This window comes from Corvus cornix, chromosome 4 (genome assembly GCF_000738735.6).
Source record: "Corvus cornix cornix isolate S_Up_H32 chromosome 4, ASM73873v5, whole genome shotgun sequence".
Lineage (NCBI taxonomy): Eukaryota > Metazoa > Chordata > Aves > Passeriformes > Corvidae > Corvus > Corvus cornix.
In genome coordinates this window covers 50,142,504-50,158,552 of record NC_046334.1, presented here as the reverse complement: position 1 = coordinate 50,158,552, position 16,049 = coordinate 50,142,504, and the positions used below count along the sequence as shown (strand labels likewise).

Genomic DNA, 16,049 nt, shown 5'->3' with positions numbered 1-16,049 from the left:
ACCTGCTGATTACTGAGCAACATCTGCACCTGTTCCCTAACTCAGCCTGATGAAAATTATCTAGCCTATTTTAAACATTGTTTAAATTCAGATCCTTTTAAAAGGCCTGGGTACAGGAATGACCTCAGCCCATCTAAAAAGGGAGCAATCTACTGCAGGCAGGGACAACAGCAACAAGCAGTATAGGACAGATCCTCAGAGCACCTTCAGAACAATTAAATAATTTTATTAATTTATTATTTCTGTACTGTTGAGTTGCTCATCACCAGAGAATGTAATTTCCCGGTTCCTATTCTATTATTTGAGGCAGGGACAGCCTACTATGATGCCATAAAACCAACTCCAAATATAGGCAGGGCATTTACAGGTTACAAATAACTTGTACTTACTATGATGTATGTTGAATTGGCATTTATAGACTAGTACATAAGGATTTCTATATGGAGCTAAAGGACTACATCCTAAAATCATTAAATCTACATTACTTGTATGAAAGGGTAATATTCTGGACGTTCTTCAGTTTCAACAACACCACTTCTGTGCAAGTACTTAAAACAGTTCCTGTCCTAAAGAACTTGCCATCTCCAGCAACAGGCATTGCTGTCTAAGCTGTACTGAGGGTGCAGAAAATAGGGTTTGTCTACAGTCCTAGTATTGACTTTATTCACTTTACCTATGCATGGGTCAGTACCCAACACTCCCAACACTCCCAACACTTGGCAGGATTGAGTTTTGTACTCATCTTTTGCTTAAAGTAAATCTTTAAAAAGATTACCTTTAAGATAACCACTTCTCAAAAAAGCCAGCAGGTCTATTCCAACTCAACCCCTGTAACTCCTTCCAAAGAGCACATGCTATGTGTGACTAGCAAAGTTTATTTTTAATTTCTCCTCATTTAAAAAGGCTAGTAGTTGCAATTTACATTTTTAAATGTAGATATTATGTGACTATGTCATTTTAGACTTTTCATGCCATTTCTCAAAAAGCTAATTGATTTTAGATGTACTGCAAACATGCACTTTAAACCACAATTGTTAGCACTTGGCCTACATTGACATACCACAGTTCTGTGCTGTTATAAAAATATAAAGCTTACCTGAATCATTTCACCTTTACACCCCTGAAACAAAATTATTTTTGGATTTTCCCATTATCAAAGGTAACAGCAGGAAGTTGCCTCTGCTTTATTTTTCACTTTGAGATAAAAAGGTTTAGGGATACAAGACTGAAATGCAGTTAACTACCATGTTCTTAGAGTTAGACACTTGAGTGTCAAACTACATAGCTTTTGATATCCTTGGTCCAATACATACCAAACAAAATTCTTAGTCAAGTCTGTATGCTGTTTTGGGACCATCAAAATACGTAAGAAAGGTGAATATATTTAAAACACAGTAAATTATCTTATAGCTGCAAACCCATCAATTACAGCAACTCCTTCCAAATGAAATGCTTGCACTTGCCATAGAAACAGCTGTGTGTATTACCTCAGCAAGCAATTAGAAGTGATCAGTCCATTAACACATTCCAGCTTATTATTACTGAAACTTTTATTCACTTGAGCAGGTTACTTTTCTACAACAGTAGTTCACAGAAGCAGATCTGAATCCCCACCATGCAATGAAATTTCATGTTCTGGTTTAATTGCCTGAAGTTCCGTGCATGACAGGAACACTCAGTAATGCCATGTGAATAATTACAAAACATGAACAAAAGTAACTTAAAGCAATCCAAGCACGTATAAATGTGCCAATTTTTTCCAGGTGCAGCTCAGGCAACAGAACTTACTGAGCCTCTCAGGACACAATGCTCTGTTTTCAAACAAAATCAATCAGCAAGAAGAAAAATTTAAACATAAATCCTCTTTTTACATTTTGAACTAATCCAGCAGATTAACCACATTAAGACCAGTTACTCTGGCAGCTCAATAAGGAGATCTGAAAGGGAGCAAAAAGGTCCCCAGCATGGAAAATAGGAACAGGCAGAGGAAAGCAGCAAAATCTTGAGCTAACACAGGTACAGCTTGAAGTGCTGCTACAGAGACTAAACTAAAATTAATTTTATTTCATGTCCTGCCATGTTTGAAATACAGGCTGACAAGTAATTCCAATGTCTTCTGATAAATGAATCCTTTTTTTAGTCAAAATTACATTTATTTCTCAATATTACTGTTATCCTAGTTTCTGTAGAAAGAAAAAAAGACCACTTCTATAAGAGTAAGATTATATTTAACTTCATCCACACCCCTGGTTTACCCTTACTCCCCTATTCAGGGAGTTAACTACTATCATACATTTACTATGTTCATACAACACTCCTCTCAACTCTTTAAGAGTTTGAGTTCAAGAGCACATTTACCATTACACGACCCTTACATTGTACTGCTGGTATCCCCAAACTTAACCAAATTAATTTTAAACGGGCTCACTCCTCAATAACTTTTACATTCTCCTCTGCAACACCCATCCCAGCTTCTTCAGAGGATTTCTCCCAGAACCCACTCTTATTCCTCAAGTATGTTTCAAAACTCCCTTAAGGCTCAACTACACCTCAACTGACCTTGCATGAAACACTTTAGAGGAAAGTTGGTACATAGAGTACTATTTATCCCCTCCTCACATTTCACCTACGTATAGCATTTGCCATAAGTAAGTAGAACACAAGTATTGCCTAAGAAGTGCCAGTGACAGTATTTTACTCCCTCATGAAATATTTCAGTGCAAGACATGCTTATTCACTGACAACCTGCTGCTCATTTGAACCTGTGCTTGAATGTGGGGACTATTTTTTTTTGCCCACCAGTATTAGCACTTAACTAAATTTTTGTCAGAGGTTGTTTGGGTTTGTTTTGTTGTTTGTTTGTTTCCCCATCCCTAATATTCTCTACATTAAAAGAGCTTCTATTCAGCAAGGACCTCCACAAGCTATTATTTTTGTCCTGTCTTCTAAGCTCTAAAGGAACAGTTTTCCAGTAGCCTACAGACCTCCTCAGTTCCTACCATGTCAGTTTTTCTACCTTTATAAATAATTCAGACTACCACTACAACAAGGGTTTTCTTTTTTTAAAGATATTCAAGCAATCAAGGCAATCGCTACATATACATGATTACCTCTGCACAATGTATATGAAAGATTAAGTATTCACTTCAAGAGAAGTCAAAATTCCTGCTAAATCACCACCTGTGATGAAACCAGATGAAGTTCAACAGACCACAATAACAGGTCATCTACAAAGCTCAAGGTTCTGTACTTCATTAAACAGAACAAGTATTATTTTAATGAGTACATTTGGATGTTCTCTTAATGAGAACATTTGGATTTTTCCCAATCCCCTAAGACTGTACTACCAACAAAAAAAGGCTTTTTGTCCCCTTGTTACTGTACAGAATAACTTCATTTTATATTTGGCCATCGTTAAACTAAATATTTATTTAGATTAAATGTATCAACAAAAACCAAAGAGTAATTATTCTTGCTTTGTTCTTTTGCCTTTTAAAAAATTAACTTGTTCACAAGCCAATAAGAAACAAAGCAACACAGTAATCCAGATCAGTCTACTCTTAGACAAACCAAAAGGTTAATTTCCGCAAACACTTTTGGAGAAAGCTGTATCCCACATAATTATATTGAACAGCTGAAAAGAAATTCAAGCAACAAGATGAAAAAAGTTTCAAATTAAACTGAAAAATAGGTTGAGGGAATTAACTACCAAACTTCTACTGTCTTCTTGATGCCAAAAGGCTCTTTCAAACACTGCCATGGACAGAACTCTTGAGAATGAGATTCTGACTTCTGAGTGAGTCCAAGCAGCACATTCTTGATTTAAGTTTTTAATAACAGTAAAAACAAGAAATGGACAAATGCCTACAAATTTTGTTAGGATCTTTTCTATCTATATGTCTATATTCCTATTCTTGTAGAACATATTTATCTCAAGCTAATTACTGGATTGATACCACTTAAATGCACTCAGCTTGACAGTTCCATTAAGCTGAAGAAACAATTTCTAGAAATTAAATGTAAACAAAATTCAAGCATTATGTCTCAAAGTTATAAAGGCATTGTTTTAAAATGCACTGTTAAGTCAACCCTGTGTGTACTTAAGACTCTTTTGATAAGAGTAACCTTGAGCCCATGGCTTTCAGGGATTTCACTAATAACCTTGACTAGTGGTCCCGTGGTACCCCTATGCAGAAAAACTTGATTACACCACTTGGAATTGCATAATAAACCTAAATATGTACTGTTTATTCCCCAGGAATTTGATCATTTACCTACGCTGGGATAAATGCTTTTAAAGATCCTTTTAATTAGGAAAGAATTGTGGGCAAAACTGCCAAAGGAAGCAAAGCTTTGAGTAAAAGGATAAGTACAACAAATAAAATGTTCATGTTATTTTGGAAAATTGAGCTCATTTGAATACCTGACATGGTACAGCCAGGTTAACTACCTAGGACAAGCAAAATAAGCACAATGTATCTTAAAGACAAGAATTCTGAAAAGACCCCAAGGAGGAAGAAAAGTATAGAAAAAAACCCAGTTGAGCCACACTTCTAATGCAATACTGCAGCAAACAATCCCTTTTTGTTTTAAAAATACATGGTATGATTATAGGGAGGCAATGTTTATGTTCAGCAGTAAACTTAGCAAAAAAATACTACCATACCTACGGACAGTGTCCACTCTTCCAAAGTAAGTATAATAAAACTCAAAGAAGATCACAGAAGAACTACTGAAATTCTATTACTTAAAAACCATGTTTTATCAAAACAGATTTGGATTCAAGTCTGTTAATTCAATCACAGTTTCTTCAGGAAGCACTGTGGCTAGTAAAGAACTCTGCTCCAGAGACAAATACAGAAGGCAGAAGACAGAAGTTGCAGGTTCAGCCCAACTCGGACTGGGTGCAGAAGTACCGGCAACCACTGCAGCAAGTGACAAACTAAATGTTTGTGTTGAGAAGTTACAGACAAAACCAAGAACTTTTGTAGTCACCAACATATCACGCAGAGATTACACATGGAACGTTATATACCAAGTAAAATAACATTTGAAAACATGCATGTTTTCAAACCTGCAGCCAACAGTTATTTCTAAGTATGCTACTGAGCAGCTAAACTATATTAAAGGTACTTAACTTCTTCTCCATAATCTATAGAATTCTCTTTAAGCAAGGAAGCATTACCTCATTAAATTATATGCCTATTTAAATCAACCTAAGCCACTACTCAACATCAGCTCAGTTTTCAGCCTGCTCCCGTGACTTTACAGTACTTGAGGCTGAACTTCTGAAGTGTTTTTGGTTAGCTTGTTCAAGGAGAACATAATTTGTCTTCCTCAATATTAGGTTTTATGGTCACATCTGAGTATATCAGTCAAACAGTCCATCCCACTGTAACATAATTCCCCCCCACTATAGGTGAACATATAATGATATATTTCTTCCATTACCTGTCTCTGAAATATAAACAACAGGATCCTGCTTTAGAACTTTACCAAGTTTTGAAGTAGCTGCTTTTTTCTCAGGTGACTTCTTGGATTTTTTCACTGACGACACCTCCTCTTCTGAATCTGTATTTTGACCACAACATAAATGTAGATTTCCTCCACATACACATATGTGATCTGTTACTTAAAGCCTAACAGTTAACATGTGTTCACATATATTCAGCTGAGTGAGAAAAAGACTCCATATTCCTACCATGGTAGGAAGGTCAGAGCATAGCTCCGCTTTTCATGCATCACATAAATGACTAAATGAAAATCTGGTCAGAACCCAGCATTGACAGTGTTTTTTGTTTACATAACAATACTTTGTTATTTATTTCAGTAACTGCTATACCTGTATAACAACCTTTCTGAAAAAGAATGCGACCATCAAAGATACCACAGCAGCTTACTTCAGAAAAAGCGAAACACACCCAACAAAACCAAACAAGCAAACATTTTTAAAAAAACACCCAGAAAAAAACCCAATGCCAAACCCACAAAAAATATAATATTATGCTGCTGTGTTCCATGAAACCAATTCCACAAACTAACAACAGACAAAAAAAAAAAAAAAATCACTGAGGTGGTACTCTGCTTTTTCAGGAGAACACTGGTGACTTGCCACTCATCACCAACCATTCTCCACATCCCAAAAGCTGTCGAGATGACAAATTTACTCTACTGTGGATTATGTATCCCAGCATCCAAATGAATCAGCAGGATGAACTGAAGAAGTAGAGACAACTAACAAGTGTCAGAGAGGGCTAATGTATAGAGCCTACCTCTTCCCATGATAAACACAAATATACTGTAATTATATCTAAAAAAAAGACTGGATACAGTCAGTTGACTTGAATACTGTCACCCTGCACAAAACACAACAAGCAAAAAACAAACAAAAACAAACAAAAACAAACAAACAAAAACCAAACAAAAAATCCCCCAACCCCATCAACAAAAAAACCCCAGCCAACCAAACAAAAATGAAAACAAAACCACCCACAGAGTTTTCCATCTTGAAGAGCTTAGAGTACTATTTCTCTTTTTCTCTCCTACTACTAAAGGGTTAGAATCTCCAAACAATATCAGTACTTTAAAGGTATCAGCTGAGCAATATATTAATTTTGTATTCCTACTATTCCTTATAGCTGAACAGGAACTGTCTATAAAACATTTTATCTAAAGATTTGAAAACACTTTTCTATATACAATTGCATTATTAGGACATGTTTCTATGATCATTTTTCTTCAACCAGAAAAGCAGTCTTCTATTAAAGAGACCGCTTCTAAAATTTCAAGCTGAAGTCTTTGGTAGGAGTCAAAAATTGTAGGAACGCCTGCAATCTTTTCTACAGCTTCACAACAAGATACAGAATACCATCAAAGAGGATTTAAATTACATAGCAGATCAGAAAATTTAATTTTAAAGCTTGACATTTCTAGTTTAATCTAACATCTTGACATGCAAGGGCTTGGGTTTTCTTGTTTGGGGATTTTTGTTGTTTGGGTTATGTTTTAAGATGTAAGTGCTATAAAATGGGTTTCCCTTATTGTAATACTCCAAAGAATATTTTCAGAATGTGGTATCTTCAAATTATATTCTCTGTGCTTCATACTGTAAATTTCTAACTATGGAACAAACATTTACTAGACTTTTTTTAATAGGAAAAGACAAATAAATTAAACCCAAGTTTGCTTTTAAAACAATCTCCTATATTATGTTCATGCAGTGCAAAGAAATGTAAAGTTATAGTATATAATCAGCCTCCTGTACCCACTGTAGGATGTTATTTTTCCTTAATAAAACCAAAAACCTAAAGCATTCCACAATGTATATACAATCTCATAGCAATAAAAAAAGTTCCCAAGTTTTGATAAAATTAATCATCTGAATTTCTTTTTTGTGGGTTTTTTATTTGCGTGTGGGTTGTGTTTTGGGTTTTTTTTAACAGCTGTTTTGTTAAAAGTTACCTTGCATTGTATATTACATACCTGGCACTCTTATTATTATCAAACACCTGTATCCATCAATATTTGCCATGAAAAAAGTTTTACTTGCATTGACTAAAAAAAAACCTCAAAAAACTTTCAGATATACAATTTACCTAATCAACCTTGCATGCTGATGCAAAAAATACAAAGGAATATTCAGAAACAACTTTGAACACTACCTGAATCATAGATTATTCTTCTCTTCTTTTTTGTCCGCTTTTGTTTGGAATCGTCTTCACTGGGTGAATTATTCACCTAAGTGTAACAGTCCATTAGTTCAACCATTACACAGATCCTCTCAGCTTTCAGACAGTCATACATCCAAATTTATGAGTTTCAAACAAATTCTAACAGAAATTATTTCTTTTCCAATATTACGTTTACAAACAGTCCTAACCCCTGTGTGGGAGGGGGAAAGATGCAGCAGAGAGAAAATAAGGAAGAATTTTCACACTGAAATTATACAGTCAGAATACTTTTTTAAGCCAGCTCTTTCTTCCAAACTGTTACGTTTCACATTAAACATTCCATCCTATTAGAAATCCCTCCATTCTTTAAGTGATTTTAAAACTAGCTTTAGCCATTGCTTTCTTTTTTATACAGCTCAGGTGATTAACATGGAAAGTAGTCTGAAACCAGAACCCAATCTAGTTTTAACCAGTCATTTTAAAGAATTTGGTCTTTGCAGCAGGTTTAGAGAAGTGATGCCAACAAACACAGTGTTAACATTTCCTTTACAGGTGTTAAAACACCTGGGTAAAAAAACTGGTCAGCAGGCACTACACCACAGACTTTTACCTCATTTGTAAGCATGAGGTCTTTGCTATGTCTGCATCTACTGTGCATAAACCTTGGGTTTATTAAACTAAAAATTACATAACCAAACCTACTTAGAGAACTGCGGCTATAGCCAGAATAACTTCAAATATATCAGACTGTTCTTACACTAGCTCTTAACCCTAAGAACTTCTATACCTACCTTTATCCTACAAACCAAATTTTTTAACTAGCAATTTTCTTCACCACCTACAAAGTTTTACTGCTATGAGTTAATTTTAAGTGGTAGTTTCCTCCCATACCTGTAAAAACAACTGACATACAGTCTGTTATTTTAGTATGTGAGAAGAACCATGACTTTAAAAAACGCTAGATACACAATCAATCTTGCATCAGAGAAACCAAGCACTTCATAAATATAAAAAGCAAAACTAACCTTAGCCTCCTTTTCCCTTTTCTTCCCACTTGAGGGTCCTTCACCATTTTTAATTCTTTCACTCTTTTTCACAGACTCACATTCTTGTCGCTTTCCAGGTGGTACAACACCAAAGAATTTCCGGATATCCTAGTAAAAGGGAAAGCAGATTTATAAATTTTTAAATACAGACAGCTCTTCACACTACACTTACGTGACCTTTTCAGCAGCTCCATTACATTTATTGATTTTGAAATTTTGTTTACAGTTCAGAAAACAAAGCCCAGATAGTTAAAAGTAGCTGCTCAGACACCCTCACCACCTGACTCTAGTCTTCGAATCATGAAAAAAATTTATTTCTTCCTTAGTTGGGCATCTTCACCAATACAAAATGCAAGACAAACTTCCACCAGCAATGAAATACAATGACTTAAGACAGATGTATCATTAGAATTCTTTTTTTCTGATTGTCACAAACCTGGACTGAAATATTTCTATAGTTTATATGATCAACACACTTATGAAGTAGTGCCCAATGTAGAAAGACAGAAAAGGACCAGGAGCTTGAAAGAGTGAAGTAGTAACACATACTGCATTTTCCACCTTCTCATAAATTTTTAAGACAGTAACTTACACCTCATTAAAAAACTAGCCAGCAAGAAACTTACAAAATTTAAATAAAGTAACACCAAGATCAATTTTGTTACCTTATTTTAGTACCTGACCACAATACAGCCATAACAAGCTTTCTAAGCATGTAAAATCAGCAGCTGAAGCTTAAATTTTAGAAAATCACTATTGTATACACAAAATCGCATCTGACTTCTGTTTTTAAAATCTAGCAATCCAGTTTTATTAAAAGAAATTGAGAAAACAAGTTCCTGGTTGTTATCACTACTGCCAGGGTTAGCAGCCATTTCAGAGAAAGAAAGTACCTGGCCTGAATCATATATAGCAGGTAAAGGATAGGGCTCAGGACTCCACTGTACCCAGCTGAAAACTATTCCCTAGCATGGACTTCAGCTGGCACTTCTTTATTATTACAGGGAACCACAAGTAAAGTAGTACATTCTTAGGAAATTGGCATCAAGTCTGATTGATAATAAGGGGTCTTTGAGGCTCTTTTTCTAACCATCACTGTCAGTTTGGATTTAGGGCTTAAAATCAATGGAACATCTGATTTGAAAGCATAAACAAAAAATGGGACATGTATAAATTAATTTAGTACACTCAAAACAATTTTATAGAATTGGAAATGTTGTTTCCTGTAAAAATTTAGGCTCTTTGTGTTTTAACTGCAGGTACTAATACAGATTCAGCAAATGGTAGATTGAAAATCATTCTTCCTCAGTGTGACTTCACATTTTTCCATCCATGGAATTCATGCCTTGAAGCAGAGATTTTCAACACTCCACTATTTTACATATATTCCTACAATATAAATGCAGTACTATAGAAGCTCTGAAATTTTGACTGCTGATACCTATAGCTAACAGATTTGAAGAGAGCATCTATTCAAAAAGTTTCCAAGTAGATTTGTGGATCTGATCACTCAATTATACTCATTATTACTGACTTCTTTTTAGGCTTAAGGTAACTTGGCAAAAGAAGAACAAGTCTCATTAGATCTTTTATGTAGCAAAATAATTTAAATACTTAATACAACACTGCAAAATAAAGTGACTTTAAAGTTTACATTTTTTAATAGTTGTTACTTTAAAGCTTAAAATATTTGAGGATTTAATTTTAGATCAACAGTAAGGCTCCATTCATTCTACTGTTTTCACCAAAAACTGCTAGCTAGTAAGTGAGGTGCTCCGCAAATCTACCATCCTCTGCCAACCTCTGTGCTACCTGGCAATTGTTATGTGAGGGAACATGAATACATCCCAAAATTACAGTCTTCAAGCTTATACACCTTAAAAGTGGTAGCAGGGAACATGTGTTACATTGGTTAGCCCACTTTAAAACCACATGTCTGCTTTAACTTATTTCTAAAGCTTTTCAGTAGGCTTCTCCACAGGCTTTTAAGAAGATTTATTAATTTCACTATTTTTCCTCTAACTAAACCTTTAGTTTTGGATTACGGTTCTGGAATCAGTTTTAAAATGCACATAATTGTGGCAAAAGCTTTGCAGAACCTTCTGGTGTTTTAAGCATAGGCAATAATATTAGAATTTTTTAAGATTTATACAAGGTTTATGAAATGCCAACTTAAAATACACAGCCCTAAGCTACAAAGGAAGATTGACATCTATGCACAACCTTCTTTAATCTTCCACTATAAATTCACCAACTTCAGCTATCCTGCTCTTCAGAGGACAAGGTAACCTTGCTGACATAACACAGTGAATACAGAATTGCTTGGGAGAAAAGTATGCCTCAGGGCAACAATAAAGGTACCTTTCAATGAAGCTTTTATGCAAGAATCATGACACAGATTTTTCAGGCCATTTATAAAGATATGCCAAATAAATTATTAATTCATTGCATAACTAATTGCAGAAATCAAGCCACATAAGTATCTATCATACAAGCTTAGATCCCAGACAGAACCACTTTCCTCTATCCTGGGCTTATCTATTTAACATATTCTGACTGACCTTCCTATTGGTATATTATGCCATCCATACATATATGAGACCACCAGGTCTCATATATATATATATATATATATATATATATATACACACCAGGAAAATCTGTATGTTTAGCTTTTATCTATGCTCGTTCCAGTGAGGAAAGGCTGGAACTATCAAGATTCCTTCCAGGACATCACCCCAAAAACCACAGCAATGTGCCTTGTGTATCCTGCAGATACTGACCAGCATGGCAGTTCCCTTGCCCATAAGGCTAAAATTAAAATAGGCAAGGCTATTTTGCTGTGGCTCCCCAGGGCTGCTTCCACAGCAGCACCAGCAAGGAATAACTTTGAGCAGTTCCACCTAGGTAGGAGTTGTAACTAAGAATGTCTGATCACGCTCACTCAAGTGGGGTGACTGATGCATAGCATGTGAAAGGCCTTAAAAGCTGGTTCCTGCTCAGTTATCTTAAGAGTTGCACGGCTGTGCCATCTAGTCCTTGCCTGTTCTGACTACTGCTTCAAATCCTCCATCTTACACAGTAACAGAAGACCACAGTAATTAATCATGCCAGGCTGCAAGTTTTCTCTTGGAAGATTTGCATCTGTCTGTTTTATTAGGTAGAGAAACAGAAACTGAAACCTATTTGTTAGGTAGTACGAAGACTGCTAACTCAAAGAGTGTTTTTACAAGACTAGTGTTCACTATGGCAGAATATTTTCCAAAGTAACATCATATAATCCAGTCTGCACCTCAAAATACGAGACAGAAAACTGAACTTCACCAACCTAGCTCAATGACTGCAGCAGAAAGTAATGCACCTTACTTCAGGTACTGTGAGCGTCTCAATGAGGGCCTCACATCAAAACAACATTATTTCTTTCCAATCTGCCTATTCCAGTGCAAGTTTTGCCTGGGTATCAGCTCTGACACTTGGCACTTCCAGAGCAATTGCACTAACTAAAATCAGATTTATAGTATCACTTCAGTGAAACCTGAAGTAATACCTGCTTGGATAACTATACTTAATGAACAGTTACTGATAGTGGTAACTGCAGCAGTGCTTTTGTAGCAGTATCACAGTTCTCAGTGTTTAACAGCTGATGCTCCAGCTCCAGCCTTGAGTGTCCCTCTCAGCAAGACAAAACTCAAGAACTCTCTACTCCTGGGCATTCATTCCCTCAGGTGTACCAGTGTAGCTCACTGCTTGGGAACCGGGTCAGGCCACTAATCTGGGTGAAAAATAAATCCCTTCTAAGTCAGCTTGTTGTGTAACTGTGCACACATCAGTTCAGCATAGCTGAGAGTATGCTGCAGAACCAAGCTAACAGGGGCTACTTACACTTCACACTACACGAAAAAAGTTTGCAAGGGTATGACATGGACTCGCAATATGCTCATGCTGTTGCTGCACAAGCAGAACAGGCTGCACCATTACTAACATCACTGTACTTTTGCCTCTATTTCCACAGCTGCAGTAGTGATGGTTGAGCAGCCACTTAAGCACTGAAAAGGGAATGGGCTTAGGCAACTTTTACATTCCCCAAAATGATGGTTGTCTCCCTCCCTTCTAGGACAGGGCCAGACACTGCGAGATGGTGACATTCAGAAGACTACACAAGAAGGAGAATCCCTTTGTCCTAGGAAGGTGGGAAAGGAGGAAGCAAGCCTTCCAATAAGATCAGTTTTCTAAAAAGGTGATAGCAGGGACACAGAAGAGATGTGTCCTTGTACATAAACTTGAAGTAATCAGCCAGCCCAAAACGAACCATGAAAATATCACAGTTTAATAGTGCCAGGAGTCTTAGTGCTGGCAAACCTCTGCCAGTACAGCAGAAGACTCAGGTTGTATCACCCATCATTGCGGAGCACCAGGTATAAGCTATAAACAAGCTTAAACTCTTTGGAGAGTCCAAAGAGTTGCACTTAACTTGCAAAATGACGTCTGTAGTTAAGCCAGTAAAAAGTGGGGACAGAAACTCCATCTGAATACAAGCAAACTTATCTGAGCCAGAAATGAAAAGGGGATACCATCTTAGGGTGGCTGTAAAGGTAAGGTGAGCAGCACTTTGGAAAGCACAGGAACACGTATATATTTACATTTAAAATCTCTTTACATCCTACTGAGGGTTGCATCGTTATCTATAAACAAGTGTCTACTTCCAGAGTTTCAAGCTCTTTTTTTCCCCACTCGAACTGTTTTCCTGCAAATACTGTGCACCCTCCAGCTCGGCATCAGAAACGCCTCGTGTGGAATTAATTCCCGCTGGAATTAAAGGAAGAGTTAACACTCCGGCACACCGCGTTTACAGAAGGTCTGCCTATCCGCATTCCTTCCCCGGACGAGCCCACGGTCCGCGCCCTACTCCCCACCCGCTTTCGGGGGGGAAGGGAAGCTGGAGAGGCTCAGCCGCATCTCCCTCTGCGCAAGGGCATTTCCTCGGCCACGGGTTCACGCTCCTGGCACGCGCGGGAGGCCTCGGCCCCTGCGGGCGGGAGCGCGGCGGGGCGGCCTCTCCCGCCGCAGCCGCTCGGGCACCGCGCGGGGCTCCGCGCCCGGGGCCGCCCGCGGGGCTCGCTCAGCCGCGCCGGGCCTCGACGGCCCCGCAGCCGCCCCCCGGCCCCGCGGGACCCTGCGCGCCGTCCCCGCCCCGCACAGCCCCAGCCCGGCGGGGAGCCCCTCACCATGGCGGCGGCGCGGTCCCTGTGCCTAGCAGGACGCTCCCCGCCTCCATGCTCCCGCCTTCGCGCCAACTCCCGCGGCCCGGCGCGCGGCGCTGCCGTCACGGCCGCGACGGGCGGGGCTGGGCGGTGGCCGGGGCGTGCCCCGGGCCGGGGCCGGGGCCATAGCGGTGGATCCCAGGGGACCCCGGTTGCTTCCAGCACACTCCCGGCCCCGGCCCCGGCCCCGGCCCCCGGCCCCGGCCCCGGCCCCCTCGCCCCCGGCCCCGGCCCCCTCGCCCCCGTCCGCGTTCGTGTGCGGGCGGCAGCGGCCCTTCCCCGCGGCGGAGGTTTAACCGCTCCCGCCGCCTCGAGCAGCAGCAGCAGCTCAAAATGGAGCTGCGTGTGCTCGGGCGCCTCCAGCAGAGCAGGCGAGCCGGCAGGCTGAACTGCTGGGTGAAAACAGACAAGCGAGCAGTGCCAGGCCTCCGTGATTTTCGTCACTTTTTAGGCCACTGAGGCAAACTCAGCACCCAAAATAGGTGGGCAGCCAGGCCCGGGTCAGCGCAGCACTGAAAGGCATTTCCTGGTCATAAACATGTGATGTCCCTTCCATTCTGGCTGTGCAGGGAGCGTCGGGCTCTGCTTCCTCTGAAAGTATTTTCTCCCATGCGCTAAGGCTGGGGAGAGCTCGGAGTCTTAGGAGTCCAAGAGAAACCGGGAAATTAACGCTGTGTCTGCTCCTACAGGTTGCTTAATTTTCTAATTAATTTTAATGAAATCTATATTTTCTTCCATTTTTTTCCCTCTACTTGCTAAACACCGGAAGGGAATAAACTTGGTCAAGCCAAATAGAAACGACTCCACTCTCAAATATTGGCTAATGTTTAGATTCTGCCAACCTACCGAATTGCTAATTACTGTTGGACTTGGAGAAGAATAGGGAAGGCAAACTGCATTTGTGATGTTACAAATACTGCCAGTGATTTAGGAGACCACTCATCAAAAACCAACCAAAGAGTACAAGCTTAATTTGTACTCGTCTCATACTGCAATTCCTAATGCTATCACTATTGTTCCCTCTGTATTCACTGTCTTCTTGGTGGCATGGTCAAATTCCAGATAACTGTTAATGATACCTATTACCTTTCTTGTTTATTTCTTGAAATTGGACTTTAAGTAATTGTTAAGATCTGTTTGCACAGAAACTGCTACCGTTCTTTTATGAACACACATGGTTAGGTGGAGTCGTGTATTTTCAGCATGAGCATAGCTTGTGAATTTGGATTTCTGCATAAGGAACACAGTGAGCAAGTAAACACAGACCCACAGCACAGGCTGTGCTTTTTGGCCTGTTTTGCAAGTTATTCCATATGCACTCAACATAATGGCTATGCAAACAAAACTGATAGTGCTTTAGAAAAACATCTCCTGTGATAAGTTTGTATTTACATATTTAATTCTCGTTATGTAACTTTTAAAGCTGTGCATATTCCTGATACCTGAACTAAAGATCAGTTAAAATGGCTGACATTTGTAAGAGCCAAACTGTTCAAATAATGCTAAAAGAGTTACTGCAGGTGGTTATCTCTATTTGTAGTTGATAAAGTTACCTAGAGTAACATCTAGCAGAGCAGTATCTGCTTGTGGGCTTGTGACATCTTCATGTTTCTTGGAAGGCAAGAGTTTAACCCTTTATGGAGACATCAGGCTGAATACCTGGAATGTCTATAATTCACTCCTGGGTATGGTGTGGAGACATAGAATACCTCTGTTCCTATGTACATGTCTACGAAACCAGTGGAAGTGGGAAGAATCTTGCTCCATCACAGGAAACAAAACTGAATACTCATCGTATTGTGATGTGCTTTGCAAGATAAAATCAAGGCAAAATCCATTTTGAGTCTATAATTGATCATGGGTTGTGTTTTAAAGGCCTATTACCCAACTAAAATGACAGCTTTTTTAGAAGTAGATAAAGTACACTTGATTTCACCACTATGACAAATACATGGTTTTTTAATTAGTATTGTTTTCTACCTTTCTGAAACTCACAGACTATTTGCCTTTTTATGTTGGGTTTGTTTTCTAAAATCCATTTTAAAACGTGAGATATTAACTCTTGAACTTGA

The 16,049-nt window shown here is 38.8% G+C and overlaps 1 protein-coding gene across 2 annotated transcripts in view; it reads right to left on the bottom strand.

Annotated features, from left to right (window-relative positions):
• The window catches only part of RFC1 (replication factor C subunit 1), a 34,257-nt gene extending 20,222 nt beyond the window's left edge, over window positions 1-14,035 (bottom strand). Inside the window, exons 1-4 of one of the 2 annotated variants that reach the window (XM_039551293.1) lie at window positions 13,942-14,035; window positions 8,696-8,824; window positions 7,662-7,737; window positions 5,452-5,571 (exon numbers count right to left, since the gene is read on the bottom strand). In XM_039551293.1, the coding sequence (XP_039407227.1) occupies window positions 5,452-5,571; window positions 7,662-7,737; window positions 8,696-8,824; window positions 13,942-13,944 (328 nt within the window). In that variant the 5' untranslated portion in view covers window positions 13,945-14,035. The remainder of the gene's footprint in view (window positions 1-5,451; window positions 5,572-7,661; window positions 7,738-8,695; window positions 8,825-13,941) is intronic. The other variant, XM_039551294.1, reaches the window with a different exon arrangement.
• Window positions 14,036-16,049: the final 2,014 nt, after the last annotated feature.